A 26,616-nucleotide genomic window follows, 5' to 3' on the forward strand; every position below is an offset into this window, starting at 1 on the left:
AGCTACCACTCCTTCATTTGATATCTAAGCTGGATCCGGAGCATTGTTTCTTCGTTCGACTTTAAGAGAGATTCCTCAGCGGCATTTACCGCGTAATATATCATTCGTTTGTTGTTATTGGGACGCCATTCGATACAATGAGCGTAAAATAGAATACGTGGGATTAATCGTATTTCATTCCGCCCGCAGGGTTATTGTTAGGAAGTCTAGTGCTCTGTTGGCGATGTTACATATACTCGTACGTTTGATTAAACGACCACGATTATGTTCCTATGATAATTAAGTGAGTACCGTTGCTGAACGTACAGAATCTCAGATCGAAGATATTGTTCCGCCGTAATTATGATGGCGCGTTACATATTCATCGACGCGATGCTGTAATGCGTACTCGTTGAAATTTTGCCCACGATCGAGGGTGTGCAAAAGAATCATCGCAACGCAATGCGATTAAGCTGGCCGGTATTCGAGGATGCAAAAAAATTCTAATCGAAATTCATTCGCGTTGGAATTTTCGTCTGGTCCATTAAATCGCGTGCCTTTCCAAGAATCTATCAACTCATTGGTTCAGCCCAACGGCCATTATCGCGAGAGCATCATCCTGAATTATGCGCCTCGCAGACGAGCACGGGATGCTGCTTGTTGGGGGAAGGGTGTGCGTAATTGATGGGCTTTAATGGGCTGAAGATTATAACGTGCCGTGTTTTAATTACCGTGATCGTAGCATGTCTTCCTGTTATTACGCGGCCTGATGCGAACTGGCGCGATTGAGCGCGCCCTAAACTTTGTGATTACTCGTGACGATCTTCCTGCCAATAAATGTGACGGCGACACCATTTCGCTCGCCGTGATCTTCGATTAACGATTATTCTCCGCGATAATAATTTACCACGCATATCAACTCTCAATCTCGCGTAGACTTCTTATACGGTAATTCATGGGTAACATATACTTCTAATCGACATGATTGCTTCGCTGAAACGAAAGTATGAGACTAATAATTTATGTTTCTAAATGCGTTTTATTATGGTATTTTTTTTATAGAATTTCAATTGTCATTGCACTTTTGAAATAAAAATAAAATTCAAGATTATCTCGATAACATTTTAAATACATAACTATTTTTGCGAAAAGAATATTTAGCAGAGATACACGTGTAACGAAAATGCGTTAGAATGGGTCCGGCTACGTGCCGGACAAAACAGCCACTTACAGATTATCCGTGAAGAAGTCGTTGCATTCCCGAGGCCTTCTTCGTGTTTACACGAGCGTGGCATTTCTCGCTGGAAACTTGCCGCTTCCTCCATGGGTTTGCTCTCAAAGGGCCCGTTCGTAAGTAAATGGCGCGACGAACAGGAAAAGACTATCGCCATGGAAAAGGAAGCAGCATCGTCGTAAAATCATTTGTCAATAGTTGAGAAGAAGATAAGATGTTAACTTTTATAAATTTAATATTATTTTTCATATCATTAATGCTTAAAAAAAAAGTGAAAAGTAACGTTAAAAGTCAATTTGATATCTCAGCCATAAAATGAAAACGAGAAGTTCTGAAATGGATGAGGGATTAAATACCGCGGAAAGGGAAAATTAAATAAGAGATGAAACGGAAGTTGCTTAGCCTCGCGTGAATTTTTTTCAGAATGAAGGGGAAAACGAAGAACGAACCGTGTAAGTACGTCGGTTTCGTATCAGCTAAGAAGCTCGGAAGCATGACGGGTGAACGAGGAAGATGAGATTACACCTTCATTAGTTTTTTTTTCTTCTCCGATATATGTCGGAGATATACGCAGGCATACAGAGCCTAGACGAACGTAAAGAATTGCAAGTAACTTGCAGCCGACTTATGCGCGCGGTATTAATATCTAGTTAATTGCGTAGTGGCGAGAGACGTATCTTACGTTGGTGAGCAAATATAAAACTATGCAATATTCTGAGAGAGATATTTGAAAGAGAGCATGTTTAGAGCTCGCGTCTCTGCGAGCGTCGCGGCTCGATTGCATATATTTAACGTACTTTACCAAGATCAGCAACTTTATTAACGGAGTTACGATTAAGCGAGATGTCTCGATCTTATACTAATCTTACGATTTACAATAAAATTCTGTTAAACGTCAAGACTAATGCTGATGAAAAAAAAAAACAGTTAATATTATTATTTACTGTAAGGAATACGAGTATAAAAATACTATCTAATTTGAAAATCTTGTCTATGCCAATATTAGCATAAATTATTTTATTAATGCGAGTGCCTTGAAAAGTATAATCGTAGAATCTTTTCGATCGTCAAATGTATGTACGCTTATTAGCCGTGCGTTTGACGGGAATGAAGAGAGGAAGCAGAAAAAAAGAAACGAGGAAGATACGTATCTCGTGAGGTTGTAGGCGAGGAAGATGCGTCTTTTTATGAGGTATTACGATATCGATGAAGAGGCGTATCTCGCGATAATGCGCGTTATTACGTGCTGCCGAGCGAACCAGCAATTGATGGAATGACCGATCGATCGATCGAGGGGACGTTTCAATCGCGACCAGCGAATGATAGGTGTATCTATGCTTTGCACCACAATGGGTCCTCTCGAGTTTCTCATAGCACAGTTGAACGACTGGCATCAAAAAATGGAATATACATATATATATATATGTATATATATATATATATGAACGAATTTGTTACATAAAAATCGATTAGTCTATGTATTGAAAAGTTATTTCTAGTTGGTTATTTTGGCACCACAAAAAGCATTTAACTTTTTTTACAAACTTTCCATAGTACCGTGATTTTTCATTTCGATTCTTGATTCTTTTGAAGATAGTTTATTAGCTCGAACGTTTTTAAGCATTTTTCTCAACTTTGAAATGATTTTGCTCAAATTTGAAATTAAATCAGCAGACGTCCCATGAGAGGTGGCAAATAAATTTACTTAAGAAGATTTATTACAAATTGAAAATATCGTGGCAGGAAGCAGATTGGATGCCTTTTCATATTTGCGGACACCAGCGGAGTAAAGTCTACAATCATTTATATAATCTACATAAGTCGCTAAACATAAAACGTTTGTCGCGACAGACAATAAAAAGAGACTGATGCGTGTTACGGCATACGTAGAATGGCTTTAAAGTCTTATGTCTACGATGCTAGAAATTAGTCCTAGATCTCGGACAAAGTGAGAATTGACCAATCGCATTCGATCAAGTCGTTTAATTAATTAATGTGATTGGTCAATTCTCTTCTTTTATCTGAGATTTCGGACCGACGTCTAGCATCGTGCAAAACCACTCGGCGTGCGTGAAATTGTTTGAGATTACCATGAGGTAAAATGCGAATCGCCCTAGTACAATACGAACGGGTCTAGGGCGAGGATTTTCTCGCTGTCGGGGACCGCGGGGAAACACGAGGAGTCCTGCTGGTGGCTTATCCTGCGCAGCGCGTAATTCTAGCTCAGGTAGATTTATAAATAGAGGCCGTGTACGTGTTGCTGACCTGTTGCTCGAGAGCACCCTCGTGTGAACGTCGGGGCCCTGAGTAATCGAACCCCGTTGTTCCGAGAGTGCCCTCTCTCCTCATCGCCTCACGTACCGTCGTTCGTGCCCAAAAGCACTCGCGCCGAGCCGAGCTGAGCTGAGCCGAGCCGAGCCGCGCGCGCCTGGGAGAGGTCATTAAGCGTAATGAATACCCGATAGTCCCTTAACTCGCAATATAATCGCCTCGGAGAAACTCCAAACACGATCACGGGCATTCGGTGTTCTGCGCGCTCCGAACAACCTCACGCCGAGCATTCCTGCGATAATGACCGCTCCGCGCAAACCTCGCTGCGAATTTCAACGATGACCACCGTGTAATCGGCAAAGAACACGCGACCTCGCAGCTTATGTGGAAACGCGTGCGACGCGTCTTATAACGCATACAAGTGAAATTCAGACAGGATGGAGTGACGTGGGTCGCCAGAGTTCTCGTGTCGTGATCTCTCGCGTCTCGAGGACTTCTCCAAATAGCAACGGTCAGTTTCAAGCTCGAGAGATTACCCGCTGATGATCGCGTAACAAGGTCCTCGCCATCAACCTGTCCTGCCGCCGGCCGGCTGCAACGGCGAGACTGTTCAGTTTACCTGGCACGCGGAAGTCACCTCTTCAGGGACCGCGAGGGTTTCCTCGAGCGCCAAACTCGGTGTGCAACCATATGTATCGCGGTATGCGAAACAGGCGAGACACAAAGAAAGAGAAAGAGAGAAAAGGGAAAGAATACGCTGTAGGCATTTTCTTGCTAATTGTCGTAATTAACTGTGAGAATTTTCCGAAACAAACCGAACCGAGGTTGGAGAATATCTCTAATGGTGAAAGAGAGTCATGAATCGTTCGTTTCATCGTTCATTCTGCAATCTGCAGGGCGTAATTGACGCGTTTCATACGCTACGGACTCGCCTCTTTGATCTCGCGATCCATTCGATCCTATTTGCAGCCATAAACTAAAAACGTGCACTACGTTTGTAAATGTGCGTTCTCTTCTCTGTTAGTTTGCCGAGATTTGCCGTATCAGATACGTGAATTCGTCCTGCGCGATTCTTACTCCAACTTCCTCCGCGCCGGGGATTCAAAGTGCCTTCCTATTAACGGAACTAAAATTACGACTGTTGCACCATGTCCCGCTAAAGACCAGAGATCATCGTACAGTACCGGTAACAAAGTAGAGATCGTGTCTCTCACAATATTCTTTGTACGTACGGCTATGTAATTTTATACTTGTTCAAAGATTCCTCGTTTTCTTGGTATGCCGATTTTATCGATAGCTGTCTGACTTTCGCATTAGTCAAACTATGTCATCCAGAAAATCGCTTGTTTCTTTCCCACATAACTCTAACGCAAATAAAAATTAATGACCTAATTTTTTGTTATTCCGATTTAAAAACTAAATTTTAAAACATCAAATATATAGATTCTTTATATTAATTTGAAGTTTTCAAATTATATACTCGGAAGAAAAAAGTTTGTTGAAAAGTCAAAATATTTCACAACACATAGTCCGATATGTTTAACTAAACATTTTGTTGATTTAACAATTATTTAGTTGCACGAAAGAAAGGTATAATTTATTTATGTTAATCGTTAAACTTTTTTAATTATTTAACTAAACCAAATTAATATTTAGTTGAACGTATTGGAACTTATCGTACTAAATATTTTAATTTTCCGACAAATATTTTTTCAATGCGTAGGCACGGTGATATATACTCTGTTCTGTAGCTCTCTCAAGGACACGGTGGAGGCATTATTGATGCACACCAGACCGACATACTGTTATGCCAATAAAGCGCTCGGGATGGACCACTACTCGCGCTGTCAATTATCGGGTTTTTAGTCGTCGAAACTCGCGTAGTCCTCAAAGAAGATGAAGCAGCACGTCGGCGGCTCGAGCATCGGATATCCCTTTTACGAGAGGCGGACAGGTCCGTTATTCATTCCCTGACTCGTACGATACCAACACGTACCAAGTACCACCTTGCCGGAAGTACGCGCTTTCAGTCGCCGGGCATTTGTTGTCATAAATTGTTACCCGCGTCATTACTCGCGCGGACGTCGTAAATAAAACAATGTTGCAGTTATACAAATCAATTTCAGAATTTTCAACGGGGCGTAAGGGAGATCCACGAGATTAAATAGCTCCTTTGCGAGAAATGTGTACTTCGTTACGTCCCTATAAATTGATATGTTCGCGTCGCGCTGTTGCGTAATCAATTCCTCGCTCCTTAAACTACGCTCACGAACGCTCGCTCGCTTTGCACGCACGCACATGTGTACGTACGCTCTCGCGCACGCACGCACGCACGCACGCACACCGGTTATCGAACTGTGCGAATTAGCATAATGTGCAATGCGATGAAATTAGCTGCACGTGCCGATGACGACAAGCGCCAAAATATCACGTTCAATCGCTCTGTATGCAGATTTAAGCCGCCGAGTCAATTCTAAGCGGCGGCGTGGCGGTGATACATCTCCTCCGCTGAAAGTCGGTCGATCCGACTAGCTCCAATCTGATTAGCGAACGCGAACGGCGAGTAAAACCGGGACACGGTATCCACGACGCGAACTTCGCCCACGGTCTCCTTTGCCGGTCGGTTGTATATAAGGAGTTCGTTCCCAGGTGAAGGTAATCATATTCCGCGTTCCACGGTAATGGTGAACGAACGCAGCCTCCGGGCTGTAACGGAACCTCTGCCACCAGCCTGCACCCCGGCCTCTGTGTCGGACCCGTGCCGTGGGTGCACCTTAGTTTAGCTGCACCTCTATACCCTCCTCTCTAAGCCAAACTCCTATGTTGCCGCAATTATCGCACGACCGGCTGTTATCTCGGCAAGCAACGTCTCCCACCCTCCGCCATCGCTCGTTATCGTTACCATCTTGTTCCTAAGCGCGGACAAGGCGGACTAGCCTCTGAACCTGACCTGACCTCGTGACCAGCCGTGGTCGGGCTGGCACCAGCCGGGCTGGCAACGTACAACGCGATCGCTAATAACAATTAATTTGCTGCTATCCACAATTCAATGAATCCTCCGCCATCGCCGGCTAGAAACCGCACCGCGCATGTGAAAAAGGATCCCGTTGCGGTTGCAGGAGCTCGATAGTGATCGTTGCTGTTATTACTCGGCGTGATGGTTACCTCAGCGTGAACGAGTCGGGAAGTAATACGCTCGCGCGTTAATCATTCGCGGGATAATCATGACGCATTAATTAGTGCATTAATTAGAGCGGAGGCGTTCGCCTTACTTTGCGTTTAACGCACTACTCGTTCTCGTTCTTAAGTAGTAGTATTACTTGCAGCTCTGAGCTTCCTTCCAACGTAATTTCTCGTGAGCGTGAAAGTAAAATCGAGCACGCCTCTCTTCGTCTCGCTTCCTTGTTCGTTCTCGTTGCTGTTTTTCAAGTTTCTCGTAAATTATTCTGATAGTGCCGCAGCATCGATTCAGAGTGCTCCCGCCGAGAAACCAGAGGGGGCTCTGATGACTATTACGATCGGATTGAACACGAATTACCTGATTGTGCTGACCGTTTATGCTTGCTGAATATATAAGCTTATTTGAGAAGACAATCAAAGAACATATTAGCTACATTATATATTTTTTTAAATATGATTGCTTTGATATTAAAGTTTGTAAAAATTTCATCATTTTTAATAAACGATTCTTGTAGGAATTCTCCATAAATATAATAAAATCGGTATACAAATTACGAGCTCGAATGTAGCATTTGAGAAAAAATATTCGAAGAATAGCAATTTTTTGGATTCATTATGGAAAATATCGAATGTTCAAAGAACAAAAAAAACTATATATTTTGAATAATTTTACGTGTAATCGCAATAAATTACAATCGACAAGTTGGAGAAGAGCGGATCCCGTTACGAGCGGGCACTCGAGCCACGAGTTAAGAGGATCCGAAGAGTCAGTGGTTTCCAGCACGTGCATACAAGGCGCACGTACGATCGGTGGTCGGCAAGCGCGTGCTGCAACCGGAAGATGTCATCACCGGCAATTACGACCGGATCGAACGCAAATTTATCGGCGACAGACATACCGTATGCCGGGCGCGACGCCGCGCGCCGTACTTGCAACGATGCAGTTGGATGCGCGTCGCGCTTTATAAACGCGTGCATCCGAAGACACGGTGCCTTCCGTCGCGGCGCGGCCGTACCGAGAGCGCAAGTGGAATTAGTCTCGGTTCGACGGACGCGCCTACCGCTCGTTCTTGGATGAGCAAGATGGAAAGTAATGCACCTTGCGACGAATCAGGGTGAATCGACGAGAATGCCGATCGTGCCGATCGAGAGGAGAGGAGGAGGGAGACGAAGACGGTCGGTGCCGGAATGAAGCCGGGCCGATATTTCCATTCACAACGCATCACCACACGGGTGTGTCGTTTCTGGGTTGCGAACACGGTCCGCACGCACCCACCGAACGTGAGATATGGAAGAAATGCGGTCTTATCGGGAGCCACTTCTCGGAAGAACGGACGAATGGACATGAAAATTAAGAAAGATCAACTTTCTGTGAATATGTTATTACGTCTCTTCTCTTTTAATACTTTTAAAGATTTTATTAAAATTCTATCGATGAAAGATCAGAATTAATATGTAACTGTAGTATCTCAAGGAGTTGAATAACTTGAAATCTGCACGTATGCATAGTGCAAGGGAAATAAAATAAGAATCTAGACGATGCTAATTTAGAAGCTATAAATGTTGCACAAATCTCCGTGAATAAAAGCAGCTGCAACAATTGTCAGTATTTCGCTTGTTAAGTTCGCGGAAGAAATTCGCATTTCTACATTACAACGATACTTAACGCGATCCGACCCTGGCCATACTCGGGCTAAAGCTATATAGAGGTGCGTACGCGTATTAGCGGTATGCGCTCGTACCCATTCACCGAATTCCCTTGTTCAATGGGTTGTACACCGTGAATACGCAATGACGTAAGGGTCTCCGTTGCTTTGCTAGATAGTCTCGACGCATTGCGGATTCCAGTGTTCATGTCGTAGCCGCGGCTCATAGCCGCGTGGAAATATCTCGCGAACTCATATCCATTGGTGTGAGATTCATTACGATCGGTCGAGATGTAATTTACTGCGCGGCTAGCATGAAACGGACGGTTAACGAGCGAGCGCGAGTTTAGGTGTCGCGATTCTCGTATTGCTTCTTCTTCTTTTTCTTCTTCTTCCTCCTTCTCTGGACTACAATGAGCTGCCGGTGGAGGTTACCGGGGGAAGAGTGGCAGAGGAGGAAATATACGTAAGGGAAAAGATGAAGTCGACAGGTAGAAGAGAAACTACCTACGCGTTCTCGCGCGCGCGCGCTTCTCTCTTTTATCTCGGTACCGCTTTGTATTAGGCCGCTGTCGCACGGTTGGTATGCGCCGCCGGCTTCACCAAAGTCCTCCTTTTCTTCCTCCCCAGAGATTCTTATTTTTTTCTCCTCCTCGTCCTCTTTCTCCTCCCTTATCGCGTTTACCAGCTAAGTCAGTGATTCTAAGTAATTTCTTTCGGTCAAGAACCCGCAGATACGATCATCACCTTCGCCCTTTCCTCTCTCTCTCTTTTTCTACATCGAAACGGAGAAATGCAAATGCGCTGACATTCAATTTTATAGCGCCCACTTGAAAATTGAACTTTTATTATGAATTCTTTTCCGTTCACACTTTTTCGCGCGCCTATTTCCTTATCGGGCGAGCGAGGTCTGTGCCATCCCGCTGGCGCGGCGATACGAACGGAGGAGGATGAGCACACAGCGGGCTCGTGCAAACACGCGTGCTCATTCCCACGCACCCACGCCTCTCATACCCGGCTCACGCTCCGGGTAGACAGACGAATCGCATTTAGCCCCCCGCCGCGACGCGAATGCGTCAAATGTTCTCTCGCGTCGCGAATTTCGCGTCTTGACATCGTGATACATTGTATACCTTAAGGCTAATTTTACCAACAGCGATTAATTCTCTCTACAGCGTTTAACCGATTAACTCTGTTAACTCCGTCTTCTTTTTCTCGAGACTGACTGTTTTGCTGACTACAACCACTACGACTAGTGATAGATAATTATTAATACATTGTTATATGCTTTAAGCGTAGCTTTATATTATATGCTCATTTGCATAATTAATACTTAGTCGCGTACAAGATTAAACTCTGTGTGGTATACGTATGTAAGGGCTCGCGAGAAGCAATCGGTCAAAGTGCAGAGGTGCGTCTGACTCAGTTCCAGACGTGACCACTGTGTCCGTCCAGCTGTCATCCTGTCAGATCAGGGCGAGAGTTACATGGTAGAATGCCACGTGACGAGATAGATATACCTTTAAGCCACATCACGATGAAATAGATAAGCGTACAATGGCTCGTTATACTTTCGCGAGTACGCGGATAACGCGAAAAATTTTCAAAGCCGTCTGAGTAGGTTTGAGTCCGAGCCAAGCGATTGCATTTGTGATGTAATAGGTACGAGATGATCGATATGAAGGCGCCATTCATATTTACGTTAGAGTATTTTAATATTATTCATTGGCAATTGATGACTATTGAATTATCGATGAAGTACGCAAACTTTAATTAAATTTAAATAAAGACGGAGAATACCCCTCGCGTATTACAAGTAATAAATAACTTAAACTTTAAAGCAATCTCGTAAAGATTTTGAATTAACTCTTACCCCAATCACTTTATTCGTAGCCACGCTAGAGAGCAAAGTTTAGTTTATGTTCACACGGCTAATATGAGCTAACGAAAGCATCATTTACGTGTTGCAGGGTACGGAAGAAGAGTGCCGACATGTCGGCGTTGAACGCCGCGCTTTGTAGACGCGGGATAATCCTCTGGCTGGCCGCCGTCCTACTGCTGGCGTCACGATCCACGCATTCTGGTGAGTTTTTGCAGAAATACCTCGGTGTACTTCTAGCTCCCTTTCTTTCGTCTGGCTTCAACGCCTTGGACACGCTTGAGCCGCCGTACAAAACGTGAGTCATTTATTTGATAGAGAGACCGTGAACGCGCGGACTCCCACGAGGAAATAAGAGGTAGACAGGCAAGAAATATTTTCGCTCGCCCGAGAAGACGCGATCGGATTATTTCTGCTTGTGGCTTGCTCGCAGCTCGCAGCTCGAAGCCAGATTCCACCGGATCGTCCATAAATGCCGCCCATAAATGTAGCAAAATATGCTGGAGCCATAAAAAAAAAGTTTTTGTTTTCACATCGATGTTGTGTTTACTCTTTTTACACTTTGCGGCGTACTTACAAAAAGTTGAATAGTGCGGTAATAGAGACCAAAGAGAAAGAGAGAGAGAGAGAGAGAGAGAGAGAGAGAGAGAGAGAGTAAAAGTAATCTCGAACGAAGATTAAAAAAGTCTTTCATAACTCGAGTATGTTTTATTGCAAAATTTACGATAGAAGTTGGTTCTTTAAAAGATAAAAGAAGAACGATCCAATTAAAGGTAAAGTTAACGCATTTCGCGATAAAGCCGCGTTATTTTTTGAGATTTTGAACTAGAGGTTTGAACGACGGAAAGCAGAAAGGTCTTACACCGGGTGTGAATGCGCGTACACGGTGTATTGAAATTAATTTCTGAAAATCGAGAGACAGGATGATCACTTCCGCGATAGCCCTTCTCGTACCGTCTGTGGTGTGACTAACGCAGAGTCGGCCAGCCAATGTTTGAATGAGCGAGCCACGTTCTGTCAGGCCGTCGAACCTATCCGCGTGTCTCCCTTCCTCTCTCGCAATGGGGAGAGCATTACCTCATAATGCTCACCTCTGGCATCGGTCGTGTCGAGGCCCAAGGTGCTTTCCCATGGACCTGGCACACCATATTCGTTCTTCGACCACTCTCGGGTCGCCTTCGGGCGGTCGGTCGCCTCCTTCCTATCGCGAACCTCGTTCCGCGAAGTTCCGCGAAGTTCCGCGAGCTTCTTCCCTTTACGTCGAGTACTGGTTTAAAACGGTACGCCTGGGCCTATTGAGTCCTGATACCGATACCAGAAGAAAACGATCCAGTTAAACAGGGTCTTCAATTGTCATCGCTCGTGTCATGAATTATTTCCGGGAGAAGAAAAACGGCGATGGATTTACGCCGCGGTAATCGACCGCAAATACGTAAAATGCGCCTCGGTATCGATAGAAAAAGGATTCGTTATTCGAGAAAGTAATTTCACATCTTGTGGTCGAGAGGCTACAAAGAAGAAGAACCTATTTCGCACGGGCGCTTACGACGAACGATCGATCGATCGATCGATCGGCCGATCGACCGATAGAAGAGCGTTCTTGGAAAAGCATGATACTATGAACACGACGACGTGCAAAAACGTTGCATCGTCAATGAAAGCTTATTGAAGATGCGTCAGTTTTGCCTCTCCCCTTCATCAATCGGCCGTCGGTGCTTCAGCGAAGAGCAGGTGTGGTTAAACGCACGGGATCGATTGAATTCCGCGACTCAACCGGCGTGTCTTCCCTCGCTCTTCTTTTTTTTCTCCCCCGGGAATCGCTAGGCGATTCTGTGACTCTCAATCGCATGCACTCTCGGTATCCTTTTTGTTCCTCGTGCTTTTCTCGAGCGGACAGCAAGGACGATCGAGATCGACGCGTTCGATCACCGACGATCCATCAGACGGCGGACAAGTTTTACAGGATTATGTATCTTCCTTGGGACGCAGCGGGCATTTGCGAGATACTTGCATTCAAAGGAAATCAGCAATATCGCCGACTTTGAGATGTAACAGGTTTTCATTATAAAAAAGCGTTTATCCGTCGTTGCATTACCAAGCACGTAGCAATAACTTTCTTCTCGGATCCGTGCTCTTTCGAGATTATTGAAATTACTTGATGTATCAGATTGCAAAAAAAAACTACGAGCAACATTCGGTAAAATCGTTATATCCGATCGGAAATATGACAGTAAAGTATTGCGTAAACATCAGTGTACAAATAATCGTTCTTATTGGAATTTTTATGCAAAATCGTTTTATGCAAAATCGTTTATCACACTTGGCCAGAATTTGTCGCGAATTGATCGGTATAAATGCGGTTCGTGTGTTTCAATAATTTCTACGTCTTTCTTTTTTTTCTTCTTGTTTAAGGTATTCTTATGTAGAATGAAAAAATTTATTATTAAATCATGCGTGCAGTTGTTGAAAAAAAATTTTTTGAAATTGGATGTTATCAAGATTTATTGAGATGAGTCTTTAAATCTTGTTTAATATAAAATAAATAAATATTTGATATTAAATTCTGCATGCAGTGATAGAGTAAAGTATTCATCATATTAATAGAAAAATACGGGATGTGACGATTTGCTTAATTATAAATATTAGATTTGGTGCCTGTGAAACCGCAAGTCGTGGAACTCATAATATAAGACACTCAAACATTTATTATGGCATATTTTGACTTTCAGAGCTTTCCAAAATGCTATAATAAAGTTTTTTATTGAGAACTTTCGAATTGAGACTTGAAAGTTACGGCTTTCAGCATTAGCACCGAGACTTTAAAATATCTCGAAGAGAATAGATTTTAGAGAAAAATATTACGTACAAAAGTTTTTAAGTATCAAAAGAGCCATTTGATATATCGATCAACTAAATTTTGAGTTTGGAGCCTAATTTGAATCTAGTAAGGTCCAAGTCGATAAGACCCATCTCATGTAGAAAAATCTTTGTGTCTCATATTAGGAACCCTTTTTTGAAATTAGCAAATTCGCTAATTTTAATAAAAAATTTCATAGCAAAGTATAACTATCATCAGTTGCTGACTTTTGGCGATAAAACTTAAATATATTTACTACAATTTGGATATAAAAATCAAAGTTGATGATATAAATTAAATAAATTATAAGCTTTTAGAAAAAGATATCTCATAATAGGCGACTTTACCCTACATAAAATTTATTTCTTCGAAGAAGTCAATTTCAGAGTCAATTTCACATCGTAGTGATCTAATGATGAGTCTGAGATCAATGGAGGAAAAAAATCTCATCACGGCGCATAGTTTTCCACGTAGCGGTTCCTCCACGGCTGCATCCACGTGTTGCCGTGTGAATTCTGGTCAAACCTGTAAGCCCTGAGGATCAATCAGTCGACGTACTCCCATCGGGATGTCACTGACCGCATACCTCACCGTTCGTCACTTACGATCCACGTCTACATCGTCTAGTCGCATCTGACCCCTAAGGCGTTCCATATTTATGCTTAATGCTCGGCAAAGTGTCGTTATCGTCAAGCATCAGCAAACTCTCTCGCGTCGCAACGGCGCGGAAAAGCATCCGGATGGCATCGCTGCGCGGAGCGCATAAAAATTCGTCGAGATATATGTGGCGTGCGACCGCATACAATTACGCACGTTTTAAATCTACTCGAGTGTCTTACTCGAGACGTAATTGTACGAGTTAATCCATAAATCTGCTCGACAGATTTCTGCACACGTCTGTAAGCGGGCACTCGGGTGCCTCTGAATTATTCACGAATTAAATCGTCCGCGAGATGCGAGTATCTGTCCCGTGATACCTTTCACGGGAGCAAAACAATGAGGCGATCTAATGCGTTTTTGATAGCGAGCGCGAATAAACTTCGCGCCGTCAATTCAGACGAGGAAGAGCTCTCGCGCGGTGAGAGGGTATAGAAAGGACCCGTTGTAACCGGTACGTCGTAAGAGAGGACTCCACTCCCTAGTCTTCGCGCGCGTACTCTTCGGAACTCTTCTCTCTCTCTCTCTCTCTCGTCTGTATATCTTCTTTACTACTTATCGAGATGGCGAGGTCAGCGGCGGTCATCCGACGAAGGGTATAACGGAACGCGTGGGTGCATCGTCAGCGTGACACGGATTAAATCGGTCGCGTTAGTCCGTTTTGGAAAATGGGTGTTCCGCTTTTGCAAAGCGTAATTTAAGGGCGTTATTCACGGTTATCTACGACATCGCGTTCTACGTTCTCCTTCCGCTAGATCCAATCGCACATACGAGACGTACTCGCGCAACGAAGTGAATCGCGGTTCAAAGATCTCGAACCCCTTATCGGAAACGAGCGTTTCTTTCCCGAGTCGGGAATTATTCTCATTACCGGACCTAACGGCGCGCGGACTCGCATCATAATGTAGGAAGTGGCAATGAACTCGATCCCGGGTGTGATTGGGAGGATATAATTTATGATTGTCCTCAAAAGGGGTTCCACACGCTAGAAACGGTACGGCGCGCGGCACGTATTACGCCAGAACCGGTCGGCCAGGTTTCCACGGCGCTAACTTCTTGACACCTATGACATTGACATTAGCGCCAATAAAACGAATGGCATTCATTTTTCTGCTCCTTCACCTGTAGTGAAGTGAATTTATTCCAATAAAGTTACACGGCGAGTGGGTTGCATAACTTCTGAGTAGCTGTCAGTCTTTCGCGCGAGATGGATTTCGTCGAGGAAAGTTCCGTCACATGTGACGCGAGCCTTTCATCTCGCTTACGCATACGTACGCACGCACACACAAAGGAACGAAATTATTCCATCATCTTTTTTCATCCGTGTGCGAAGAGGCTGCCTTAGTGAGCGCGCGACGAAGAAAACCGCGACCTTGGAGAATGCGTAATGCAGAATTTCGTGCACGCAATACGCCAGGGGCTGGCTGCGGTGCCAGGTGTTCATCGGAGCGTGCGCGGTTGATGGTAATGAACTTTCGCGAGGCAAGGCCGCCGGGAATGATTTCATAACGCGAGCGCAACAGCCCCGAGTTCTTCTCCTGTTCTCTGTGGTGTGTAACAGCATCGCTCGCGCGCGCGCGCTCAGACGCGGAGAAAGGGACGGCGGGTCAGGTCGCGGCATGTTGCGGGAGGAATCGAGAGGGTCGCCCTCGAAGCGGGAGCGAGACAATTGCGGGAGGGGAAACGACACACGGAGAGGAAACGGGAGAACTCGACGGTACGTTGACTTACATAATGACTCCCCCGCGACTTCTCCTCGTGATACATACGTATATGTGCATGCGCGAGCGTGTGTGTATAAGCGCGATCCTCTGTCCTCGATTACGAGCAAGGCGGCCAAAGAACGCATAAATCTCGCTCGCGGAAATTATATTCGAGGGAAGATGCGTTTATTGTTGATACCGATAAACTCCCACGTTGCCCTTTTTCTATGCGACCAAGATTGATTTAGAGTTCTGCGTTCCGTGCACGCTACAAGAGAAGGCTGCCTTAGAGCGTATACCTTGGCCGATTGCACTTCCGCGCGCGGCTTTGTTGTATACGACGTGTTTTATTCGGAACTGCATTTTTGCATCCGGAGAACGGAACGTTATCTTGCTGCGAGTGAGATTTATTGAACGACTCTCACTGCGCTTCTTCCAAGTGGTAATTCGCGATTCGCGCCTTTCGATTTCGAAAGGATAAGAAACAAGTGTCAAAAACTGAGCAGACCAGCGATCGAAATGATTGTGCTTCATCACGATGCAATTCTCCGTTACTACAGTTGAAATGCGTCGTGATTTTTTTGTCAGCATCTTCCAGTCGTACGCGCTCAATGATCGTCCCGTTAGTTTCTCGACGGTAATTTATAGTTTACCGGTGAAGAAGCGAAGAAAATGCTAGCTCGCACGACAAAAAGCTGTCTTTCGGTTTTTGGTGCGTATCGTAGTAAGACTTGATAGACCGTTCAAAAGATGTGACAAAAGATGTGACTCCGCTGATTCCAGGAAAAAGCCGAACCGATGATGATTGCAGCGGAGAACATCTTTCTCGCCCCTCCTAATTTTCTATCACGGTACTCCCCGTTATCCTATGAGCTTCTTTTATTCAATAATAATCCAATCGTCTCATTATGCGTTTAATTAGCGCGAGTGCGTACCGCTGTTCGTACATTGAATGATCATATTGTGCGGTTGTATAGTTAAGCGCTCGCATAATGAAGATCACGTACCAAGATTACAATCGTGTACACGAAGCCTCAACACCTTGACCGTGGTCTCCGCGAAGGGAGGTGCGACGTAATAATTTAGTCTGACCATTGTGCGAGACAAGAATCGTCTCGGTAGGCCACGCGTACGTGATGGGTTCGTATAACGTGGAGGCACGCGGCTCGGGCTCCGGCTCGCTCGTGGGACTGACGAGACACGACCATGTCTCCATTCAACCATCGTTGTGCTTCCCAGTACACAGTTCAGTTCACTGGAAATCACCTGCGTCGCGGAATGCTAATTCTCGAATACCGCGAAACTCGTTTCCACCTCCTGTCAAAAGTATATTAATGGATTGAGCGAGTTTTTGAAGAAAACGTATTGAGTACTGTATAAAGTTAATGTTGATATCTAATTTTGAAAGTGCCTTAATAAATTTAAATAAAATGATAATTTTTTTATATGTTCGATAGGTCAGCTATCTTTTACTAAGATTTATTCTAAACGATATCTTTTCATCCGTATTTTATATACACATATTGCACGGATGTCATTCGGAATCTTTCGTGTAATGTGAAGCTAAACACGACGAGATGAGGAAGCAAGAATAAGGGTGGGTCGAAGCAGCTATAGAAAAGGCTCGTCATTGTGCGATTTCTGGATGAAAACATCTCGGTGAATAGTACCTCGGGAGAGTAACCTGCCGCGTTTCGGAAGCAATCAAACTCGAGTCCTATTCGCGACACTCCAATTTTAAAAAAGAAATTGCTAAAGCTCGTAGTTGCGTAAGAAAAGAATGGGTTTGCAAAGGGAGATATGCGATTGTCGCACGCGAATGTCTGCACGGATTGCGCGCGAGAGGAAGAGCCAAATGGAATTCACTACTCCGTGCGCATTCACCATGCAACTCGTACGATTGGGGCGAGGGTGTTAACGAGAATTTGCCCACGTGTGTTCGCGCCATATGACGCTTCCACTCGTTCCCGTTGTTAAGCCTCGGTACACCCTCGAGAGACGACGAATACGTCCCGCCAGTAATTACTATGATAAACTGCACGCGGGAGACGCAGTCCACCCCTGCAAATTTCGCCGAGCTTATTCGGCAATCCCGTTTTATGCTTTTCATTAACTTCAACTTCACGTACATACTCGTACCTGTCGCGGTGTGCTCGATCACGTAGCACTAACAGTCGTGTTTCTTTGATTGCAGCGCCGGTATATGACCAGGATACCACACAGACCGCAGAGTACGATGGAGGTATGTATATCACGCCTGCTTTTATTGCATCTAATCTCTAATCAATTGTACACCAACAACGTGACATTAATTGTATTGTAATTCAAGAAGTTGCACGCATCAATTTTTATTCAATGAATCAAAAAGGATTAAAAGAGAATTATAAATGATTTTTACGTAACATATGATAAATAAAAAATTATCAATTATAAAAATAAGTATAGAATTATAATTATAAAAATATACAAATTATTACTAAAAATTTTCTGAAGTCTTTTGAATTGAAGTTAAATCGTTATATTTCGTTACATACACAGAAAGAACAATTTTGTTGAAATACTGATTTAAAAATAATTATGTTGAAGCATTAAAAAATTTATATTGGATATTTAAACTGATTGCTAGAATGTTAAAACTTTTTGCAGCAGTGCCATCATGCTTGAACGTTTTACATAAATTATTTTGATACTTTAACATAAAATTATTTTCTGTTCTATATCTGTAGTTGAATTTTTAGATACTTATAGAGTAAAATTGTTCTTTTCATGTAACAATGCAGTGAAAATAATCGTACTATATATAATGACAATATTTTAGAAATTCCGCATAATTAATGTTAAATTATTTCTTTAGCCACCGTTGGATGTTACTTCAACTACCAGCGGTATCAGGAAGGCGATAGGATCATTACAAGTGAACCATGTCTGAACTGCACGTGTCACAACCGAATGTTGATGTGCTACTTGAAAGTCTGTCCGTTCACGAAAGCGATCGGTCAGGATTGCACGGTGGAGAAACGTCCAGATCAATGTTGCCCCGTGATTACTTGTCCGGAAGTACCGGTTCAACTGTTGACATCGACGACGAGCGCACCGACGGACTCTACGGAAGTCGGTTTCCACGACAATTATGGCTGCCATGTCGACGAGAGGTTTTATGCAGACGGCGCTATGCTGCCGTTGGATCATCACAATCCTTGTGAGCTTTGCTACTGCATTAGAAATAGAACCACTTGCGTCATGCAAGAGTGTACTTTACGAGTAGCTGGATGTAAACCGGTCTACCAACCGGGTGTATGTTGTCCGATCAAGTACAATTGTGGTAAGTAATTGCGTTGTCCTTTGATATCTCGGTGTTATTTTGTGTTGGAAAGTGGTCACAATTATTGATTTTTTGCGTAGAATACGATGAAGAACCTAGCACCACGGTTGGTCCAACTCCCGGTCTCATCATGACCACAACGCTACCTCCTGGCGTGCCACTTCAATGTTATCACGAGGGTAATATCTATGAAGACGGCGATCAGATCATTGTTGCTACTCAGCCTTGCCAGCATTGCTATTGCTTCGGAGGTGAGATCGCTTGCGCGGTGCAAAATTGCGGAACGCCGATGCAAGCGCATGGAAAGAATTGCACGGCCAAACCGCCACCGGAAGGAGAATGCTGTCCGACCACATACCAGTGTGGTAAGTAACTTCACATAATATCACTAAATAGTTGCGCTGTATTATGTAACTCAACGATCTAATAGACGTTATTAGTTAATGAACATTACTCATTAAAGGATACTTATATTTATTACAGAGGAAGAAATCACCACGGAACGAGAAGGTGAAGAACAGACTTCGGAAGTATTGCTTGGCCAAACGACCGAATTCCCCATGCTGATTGAAGATCAGCAACAAAAGGACGAACATCCTCAGGAAGCAATATCTCCAGGTATCGATAGCATTACACCGCGTGTTCAAGACGAGAAGGATGTTGAAGGAGCTATGGAACACATTACTCAGCAATATGTTCCATCTACCGAAAAATCTGAAGAACATCCCGCAACATTGCCGGAAGAGATAGAAACTACTACTTTTGAGAAAGAATCTACTGCTCATGAACATATTACCGAAACTTCTCCTCCTGAGATAACATCGGAGGAGGCAAAAGAGGCGGAAGTACCCTCTGAAGCAGGAATATCGGAAATTCCTACGACAGTTGGAGAAAGTTTAGTTACTAAAACACCTGTTGCTGAATTACCGGAAGTTTCATCTATCGCACCAGGTTTACAACCAGAAGAGATGTTACCGACAGAACACGTAAGCACAGAAAAGGATATAATAGAAGAGGAACATACTCTTGCTACTACTGAAAAGGGACAATCAATCGAACCTGCTATTAGCGAAGCAACGCAGACTGAAGGTCCAATAAAAGAAGAAGAGACTACTAGTCCACATGAAGAATTATCAACGCAGACACAAGAAGAGGTAACTGAAATAGAAAAGACAACGGAAGAAGCACATATTAGTGTGACAAAAGAAGAGGAAAGACCAACTGAAGAAGAGCCTGGTATCAGCACTGTTTCTGAATCTGTCAGTGAACCGTCAAAGATAGACGAAGGTAATCTAGAAACTATACCAGGAGAACCTTTGGCGACGGAAACAGAATCACCGAAAGAAGAAGAAACTGTGACCATCGCTCATAATATATCCAGTACTGAACAAATCGCTACTGAAAAAGAAATGTTGTATCCGATGGTAACCGCTGTTACGGAAGAGGCTCAGCCGACTGAAGTAAGTGCTCCTTCTGAGAAACCTGTCGAAGAACAGAAACCTGTAGCAAGCGAAGAGACAACGTCCGAGCACGCAATAATTGAAGAGCAAGCCACTGTTGGTGCTAAGAAAGAAGATGCCGGCTTAACTGAGATGAGCGAAGAACCTGTTATCACGACGGAGTTACATGCGGAAGAAGTATCAACTCCGGAAATTCCACCTCTAGGCCCAACTGGTATACCGATTCCCGAACGAAGCCCAGAACAGAAAGCAGAAGACAGCGGCATGTATCATCTAACAGAAGATTATCCTGGTGTCACGCGTCCAGAAATTGGTTCCGATAATCTCGTAACTGAACCTCCACAAAAAATACCAACGACGTATTTCCCGCAAGAGCAAGAGACTACGTTGATTCCAAAAGAAACTGTAAAACCGATTGCAACAGAAGGTGCTGAAGAATCAGTGGAAGGAACTACAAAGTCGATGCCAGAAGAAATTACGGAAATAAATCTACCAACGCAGCATAAACCTGAAATCACTACAATCTCTGAAGAAATGAAAACGGAAAGTACACCTACTATCACCGAAGTTCAGCTTAGTACAGAATCTTCTGTAACAGCTCAAGAAGTATCAGAAAAAGAAACACTTGAGATATCTACTGAAAAAGGCAGTGTTGAAAAAGGTGAGAAAGAAGTGCAACCAAAGAAGGAAGAGGAAATAGAAGCTCAACCTCCAATCGCAATGAAACCAGAAACAATTTTTGAAACATCCACACCTATCCCAGCGGAACATACAACGGAAGGTGAACATATTACTACCATAATTTCTTCTGTTGAACAATCAACGCACGTGCCACAAGTGAAGGAGAAAGAAACTGAAATTGTTCCTAGTGAAAAAGAAGAACCAATTACTGAAAAACCAGTCGAGGAACATATTACTGCTTATCCTATTACAATACCAAGTATAACTGGCGAAGAGGAAAAAGAATTACAGACTAAAGAATCTGTTTTGAAAGAGGAACAAACTACGGAAACGATAAAGACAATAGAAGAAGCTGAAGACAAATTTACAACACGGGAACCATCTGTTGAAGATGAAATAACTGTGCAACCTGAACACTATTCTACAGAGAAAGAAAGTGCTGTTACGGAAAGCCATATTTTGGAGGAAACGGAAGCTACAAAAGGTTCGTCAACAGAAAGTGCTGAACAACAAACTGCCATGACAGAAAAGGAACTGTCTGAGAAAACTATGGAATTGAAACCAACAGAAGTTTCTAGCGTCGATCAAACAGAATTGCCTGTTGAACATCCTATCGAAACAGGTGAAGAAAACATTTCTGTGCCTGTATCTACAGAGGAAATTCAAACAGAAACTCCTATTGAAACCATTGAGACAACATCCGTAGAAACAGAAAAAATACAGACTGAACCTTCCGTTAGTGGGGAACATATTCCAAGCCAGCCTCCAATTCCTTCAGATCGCAAGGAGGATCAGGGACCTATTGAACCAGAAGTGCATGAAGAACAAATAACACAGGAACCAGAGAAGGAAATAACTGAAACGTATGAAGAACCACAAAAACCGACAATTCCTGTTGAAGAGGAAACGTCTCATATTCCATCTGCAGAAAGTGTAACCGAATCTGTACTGCCGGAAGAAGAACCGACCAAGGGTACAACAGAATCTATTGGTGTTGATGAAGCTATTACATCAGAACAGCCTGAAATATTAAGCGAGCAACCGGAAAAGGTCACAACCGAACCGTCCAAAGAGGAGGAACAGACAAAGGAATCAATTACTGAGGAACAGCCGGAGATTTCCACTCCTGCAACTCACGAGGAGCCTTCTATAACTCATATTCCTGAAGGACCAGTTGAAGGTGAAGAAGATCTGGGTATCAGTAAGCCAACTGAAACTGCAGAAAGTGAAGGTACAACGATATCAGTATTAGTTTCTGAGGCATCAACTGAGCTACCTGAACAATCTACGAAACACGAAGTTTCTATCGAGAAAGAAATTACACCTGCCACTGAATCTGTATCTTCGGAAAAAGAGCAACCGGGATTACAAGAACAAACCACGCAATTATCAAAGGAAGAAACACCAATCAAGGAAAAAGATGAAACGGAGATCTTAACTGAAATATCCACAGAAGAAGGTATAATTTCTGAAATACCTAAAATACCGATTACGGAACAACCACAGGAGTCCGAAGAAGGACAACTTATTCAAAGAGTCGGTACGGAGATACCGAGTCATGAAGAAAAGGAGAAATATTCAACGATTGCTCCAAAAGAAACACCTGAAGTGATAATTACTACCGAAATATCGCCAGTGGAAGTAACTCAACATATAACTACGAGTATACCTGAAGAGACTTCTGTAGAGGAAGAGACTACCTCAGAGATTGTACCTCGTCCATCGGGTATTCCAGGAGAAGGTAATTGTCTCGTTGAAGGACAATCTTATAGCAATAATTCAGCCGTTCCACCAGCTAACATATGTCAAACTAGTTGTCGTTGTATCAGCAGTATCGTACAATGCGAACTCGTACAATGTCTTGCCCCACCAGAGCCGACGTGCATGCCGGTTCACATGAACAAAGAATCTTGCTGTCCAATGTACGCATGTGATTCCACACAGACTACCAACTTAGAGTCCGATAGTCATTTAATCGAACCTGATATACGTGGAGCGGAAGAAGAAAGTCAGAAAACTACAGAGATATCAACAGAAGTTGCAACAGAATTAAGCACATTAGCTGGTGAGATTAGTACACCAGAATCACAGCCTGCAGAAATTACTGTTCCTTCTGTTACTCTGTCGCAAGAAGAAATAGCAACTGAGAGACAGCAAACTACTATCAAACCTGTTATACTTGATGAACAGACAACTACAGTTGGGCAACCTATTGAGCAATATCCTGAGAAACATACTATTAGTCCAGTGCCTGAAACGTCACAAGAATCCACCAGTCAAATACCTGAAGAAGAACACACTGTGTCATCAATTGGTCCGGGAGAAACTACAGAAGGCCACGTTAGCGAAGAAAATATAACAGAATTAGCAGCTTCAACTGAGCAACCGCAAAAAGAGATTGAGGAGAGTTCTGTTAGTAGCGAAGTAATTACTTCTACACATATACCTACAGAACAGGAGTCTCACAGCACTGAAGAAATTGTTACGCTTTCTGCCGTGACAGAAGAAAAAGAAACTTCTGTTCCCGTCGAAGTAGAAGAAACTTCAAAACCTGCTGAAGAAGAAGTTACAACCATAGCAGCTAAAGATGAAGAAACTATTACATCGACCAAAGAACCAGAGAAACACATCGACGAAAAAGGTATTGAAGAACCATCTGCGCTTAAACCAATTGAAGAAATTGAAAAGAAACCAGAAGAAGAAGAAGTCTCATTGAAGCCAACTTCTGAGGAACCTATTACTACTGAGGAAATATCTACAGAACCGGAAGAAATTGTGACGGAGAAACAGGAAATTCCAGAGGAACACAAAACTATCAAACCAACCGAGTATGAGAGTACTTCCGTTCCTGAAATACAGTCGACAACTGAGCATAAATTTGAAAGTGAAACTGTTCAAACCGAGGAACCAGTAAGTCAAACAAAATTACCTGATATTGCTCTAGGTGAAACAGAAACACAGGAGCCAATTATATCTATAGCTGAATCGACGACATTTATACATGATCATACGCATTCTGAGGAGCCGGTGATAAGGGAATTTACGACTATAAAATCTGCAGAAACTTCCACGGAAGAAACTACGAAAATAGAGTCAGAAATTTTAACGCAAGGTCCAGCAACTGAAAAAGAGCATGTTATTTCTGTTGAAGAAGAAATGCCTGCCGAAGAAACCACTAAAGTAGTCGAAGAATCCACTCCTGAAGTTTCTTCTGAAGAAACATTGCCAGAAACAACAGAAAGCACAGAAAAAGAAACTACGGAATATGTTGAAAAACATACAGAAGCATCAGTTACAGAACACGAAGAAGAACCGTTAGCTACAAAATTACCTGAAGAAAAACCATTTGAAACTGAATCTTCAATCAGTACTGAGGAGCCAACAAAAACTGTCGAAGCTGATAAAACTACTGCAACAGAAGCAGAGTACGAAAAGCCTACTGAATCTAGTGAAAAGTACCCAGAAGTTACACCCGAAATTGAATCTCATACGTCCGAATTACCAGCCGAAGAACATACCATAGCTGAGGTAGTACCAACAACGTCTGTATCAACAGAAGAAGCTGGCGAGCAACATACTACACCGATCGTAAAAGAAACTGAGCCAAGTCTGATCGAAACAGAAACTAAACAGTCCATTATTCCGGAAACTGAAACACCAGAACATGTCACCGTTCAAATCGATGAGCAAACTCCGAAATCGGAGTATCCTGTAGAGGAACAGACTGTTACTTCTTCTAGTCTCAGTGAAGAAGAAATAAAGGAAGGTGGTGTTTCGACAGAAGCGATCATTCCGACAACGAGTCAAGAGGAACAGACAACCGAACATGTCAAACCAGAAACACAAGTGCCTGGTTTAGCGGAAGAACATACCGTTATACCTGAGATTTATAAGAAAGACGAAGAGCAGAAACCTGAAATCGAAATAACAGAAGAGCCTGTTAAAGAAGAACCGACTACAGAAGCAGGCAAGAAAGAAACTGAAGAAGCTGCTAGTACTACAGAGGAACATATTCAACAAGAAGAAATTGGAATAGATGTAAAAATTCAGGGCCCAATGGAAACAACGACTATTTCAAAGGAACAGAAACCGGAAGAAGAAGGTCAAATTACCGAAGCTAGTTTACCGGAGCATCCAGTGAGTGAAGAAGCAACAACTGTGACAAGTTTGACATCTGAAGAACATCCAACTGTACCAGTAAAGACAGAAGAAAAAGAAAGCACTGATAAACCTGAATATCAGACAACGTTATCTTCTGCAGAAGAAGAAGTATCAAAACCAGCGACTGAAATCAGTGAGGTGGAAAAACATCCACCCGAAGAAGAAATCGTTACAGCTGAAAGTACGGAAAAGCCGGAGGAACCTGTCACAAAACTCGAAGTAAGTTCAACTGAAAAACCTCAGAAAATTCCATCTGAAACAGAAGAGTCTACTAAACTAGAACAAGAAACAGAGTTACCTGAACAAGATGAAACTACTATGAAAGCAATTGAAAGTGCAGTGACTAAAGAAATATTACCGGAAGAAGTGATTCCAGTGGAAGTAACTCCAAAAGCTGAAGAGAAACCAATAGAAACTTCTACAGCAGGAGAAGCGGAAGAAGCATATTCTACTGAACCCACTTATTCAGTTGAAGTAACTTCAGTTCATGAAGAAGAACAACCGTCGATAACTGTACAGCCTACTGAAAGACCCCTTCCTTCTGAAGAAGAAACTCCCGCAGGAGAAACTCAGCCTAGCCAATCTGAAGAAGACGAGGAGGCTCATCCAACTGTATCTAAAGAGAGTCATCCGGAAGTAACTGAAGAATCTCAATTTACTACGGAACATGCGTCCGAAACACCTATTACAATAAAAACAGAAGTTGAGGGTCCAATCAAGGTTTCTAGTGTGAAACCAACTGAATTGCCTGAGGCTACTGTTGGACCAATAACACCAGAAGAACCTGAATCTCAGATCCCATTAAAGTCTGAAGAAAGTCCACAACCGGAAACGCCTGAGGAACCTGTCATAAAAATGCAGACACCAGCTACAGAATTACCAACCGGAGAAGTTACGGAAGAAATACTTGAAGAAGAACCTATTCATCCGCAAGTCGAAGGTCATATTGACCACTTGCCTGCGGCTACTGTGAAACCAGAGATTGATTATAACTTCCCCGAGCAACGACCAGTGACCACTTTAGCTCCTCATATTCCAGAATATCCTGATCAACCGGGAATACCGAACGGGGATGCTCAATTCCCCATGCCCTATCCAAATCCCGACGACGATTATGGCGAGGATGACTATGGTGGACCGGGAACCTGTCGATATGGCGGCAAAGTCTATGTTTCGGCGCAACAGATACCTAGGGACGATCCGTGCGATTTCTGTTTCTGCTTCAGAAGCGACATTATCTGTCTTCAACAGAGCTGTCCACCACCTATTCCGGGTTGCCACGAGGAACCAATCAGCGGTTTCTGCTGCCCCAGATACGAATGTCCTGTATCAATGGCTTCAGCTCTTAATTTGACCACTACTACTACTACAACCACGACTACGTTACCACCGCACTTCCCCGCGCACGCTTACAAGGGAGCCGTGAGACGAAGCGGCTGCCAGGTCCGTGGCCAGGCCTATAGAGTAGGAGAAGTCATTAAATCGGCATCTGGACCTTGTCTCCGCTGCATGTAAGTTTATGAAAAAATATTTTTGTAATATTTCCTACCTCTCTACGAATTGTCTCTGTCTCTTATTTTAACTTT

At 43.3% G+C, this 26,616-nt stretch overlaps 1 protein-coding gene across 1 annotated transcript in view; it reads left to right on the forward strand.

Moving 5' to 3' along the window:
- LOC105205403 (titin) overlaps positions 1 to 26,616 on the forward strand; it is a 41,210-nt gene that overhangs the window by 12,175 nt on the left and 2,419 nt on the right. Inside the window, exons 2-6 of the mRNA XM_011174768.3 lie at positions 10,281 to 10,393; positions 17,601 to 17,648; positions 18,261 to 18,728; positions 18,809 to 19,093; positions 19,212 to 26,541. Of these exons, the coding sequence (XP_011173070.2) occupies positions 10,303 to 10,393; positions 17,601 to 17,648; positions 18,261 to 18,728; positions 18,809 to 19,093; positions 19,212 to 26,541 (8,222 nt within the window). The 5' untranslated portion in view covers positions 10,281 to 10,302. The remainder of the gene's footprint in view (positions 1 to 10,280; positions 10,394 to 17,600; positions 17,649 to 18,260; positions 18,729 to 18,808; positions 19,094 to 19,211; positions 26,542 to 26,616) is intronic.

The sequence above is a fragment of the Solenopsis invicta genome, chromosome 7 (assembly GCF_016802725.1).
Source record: "Solenopsis invicta isolate M01_SB chromosome 7, UNIL_Sinv_3.0, whole genome shotgun sequence".
In the NCBI taxonomy this organism is placed as follows: domain Eukaryota; kingdom Metazoa; phylum Arthropoda; class Insecta; order Hymenoptera; family Formicidae; genus Solenopsis; species Solenopsis invicta.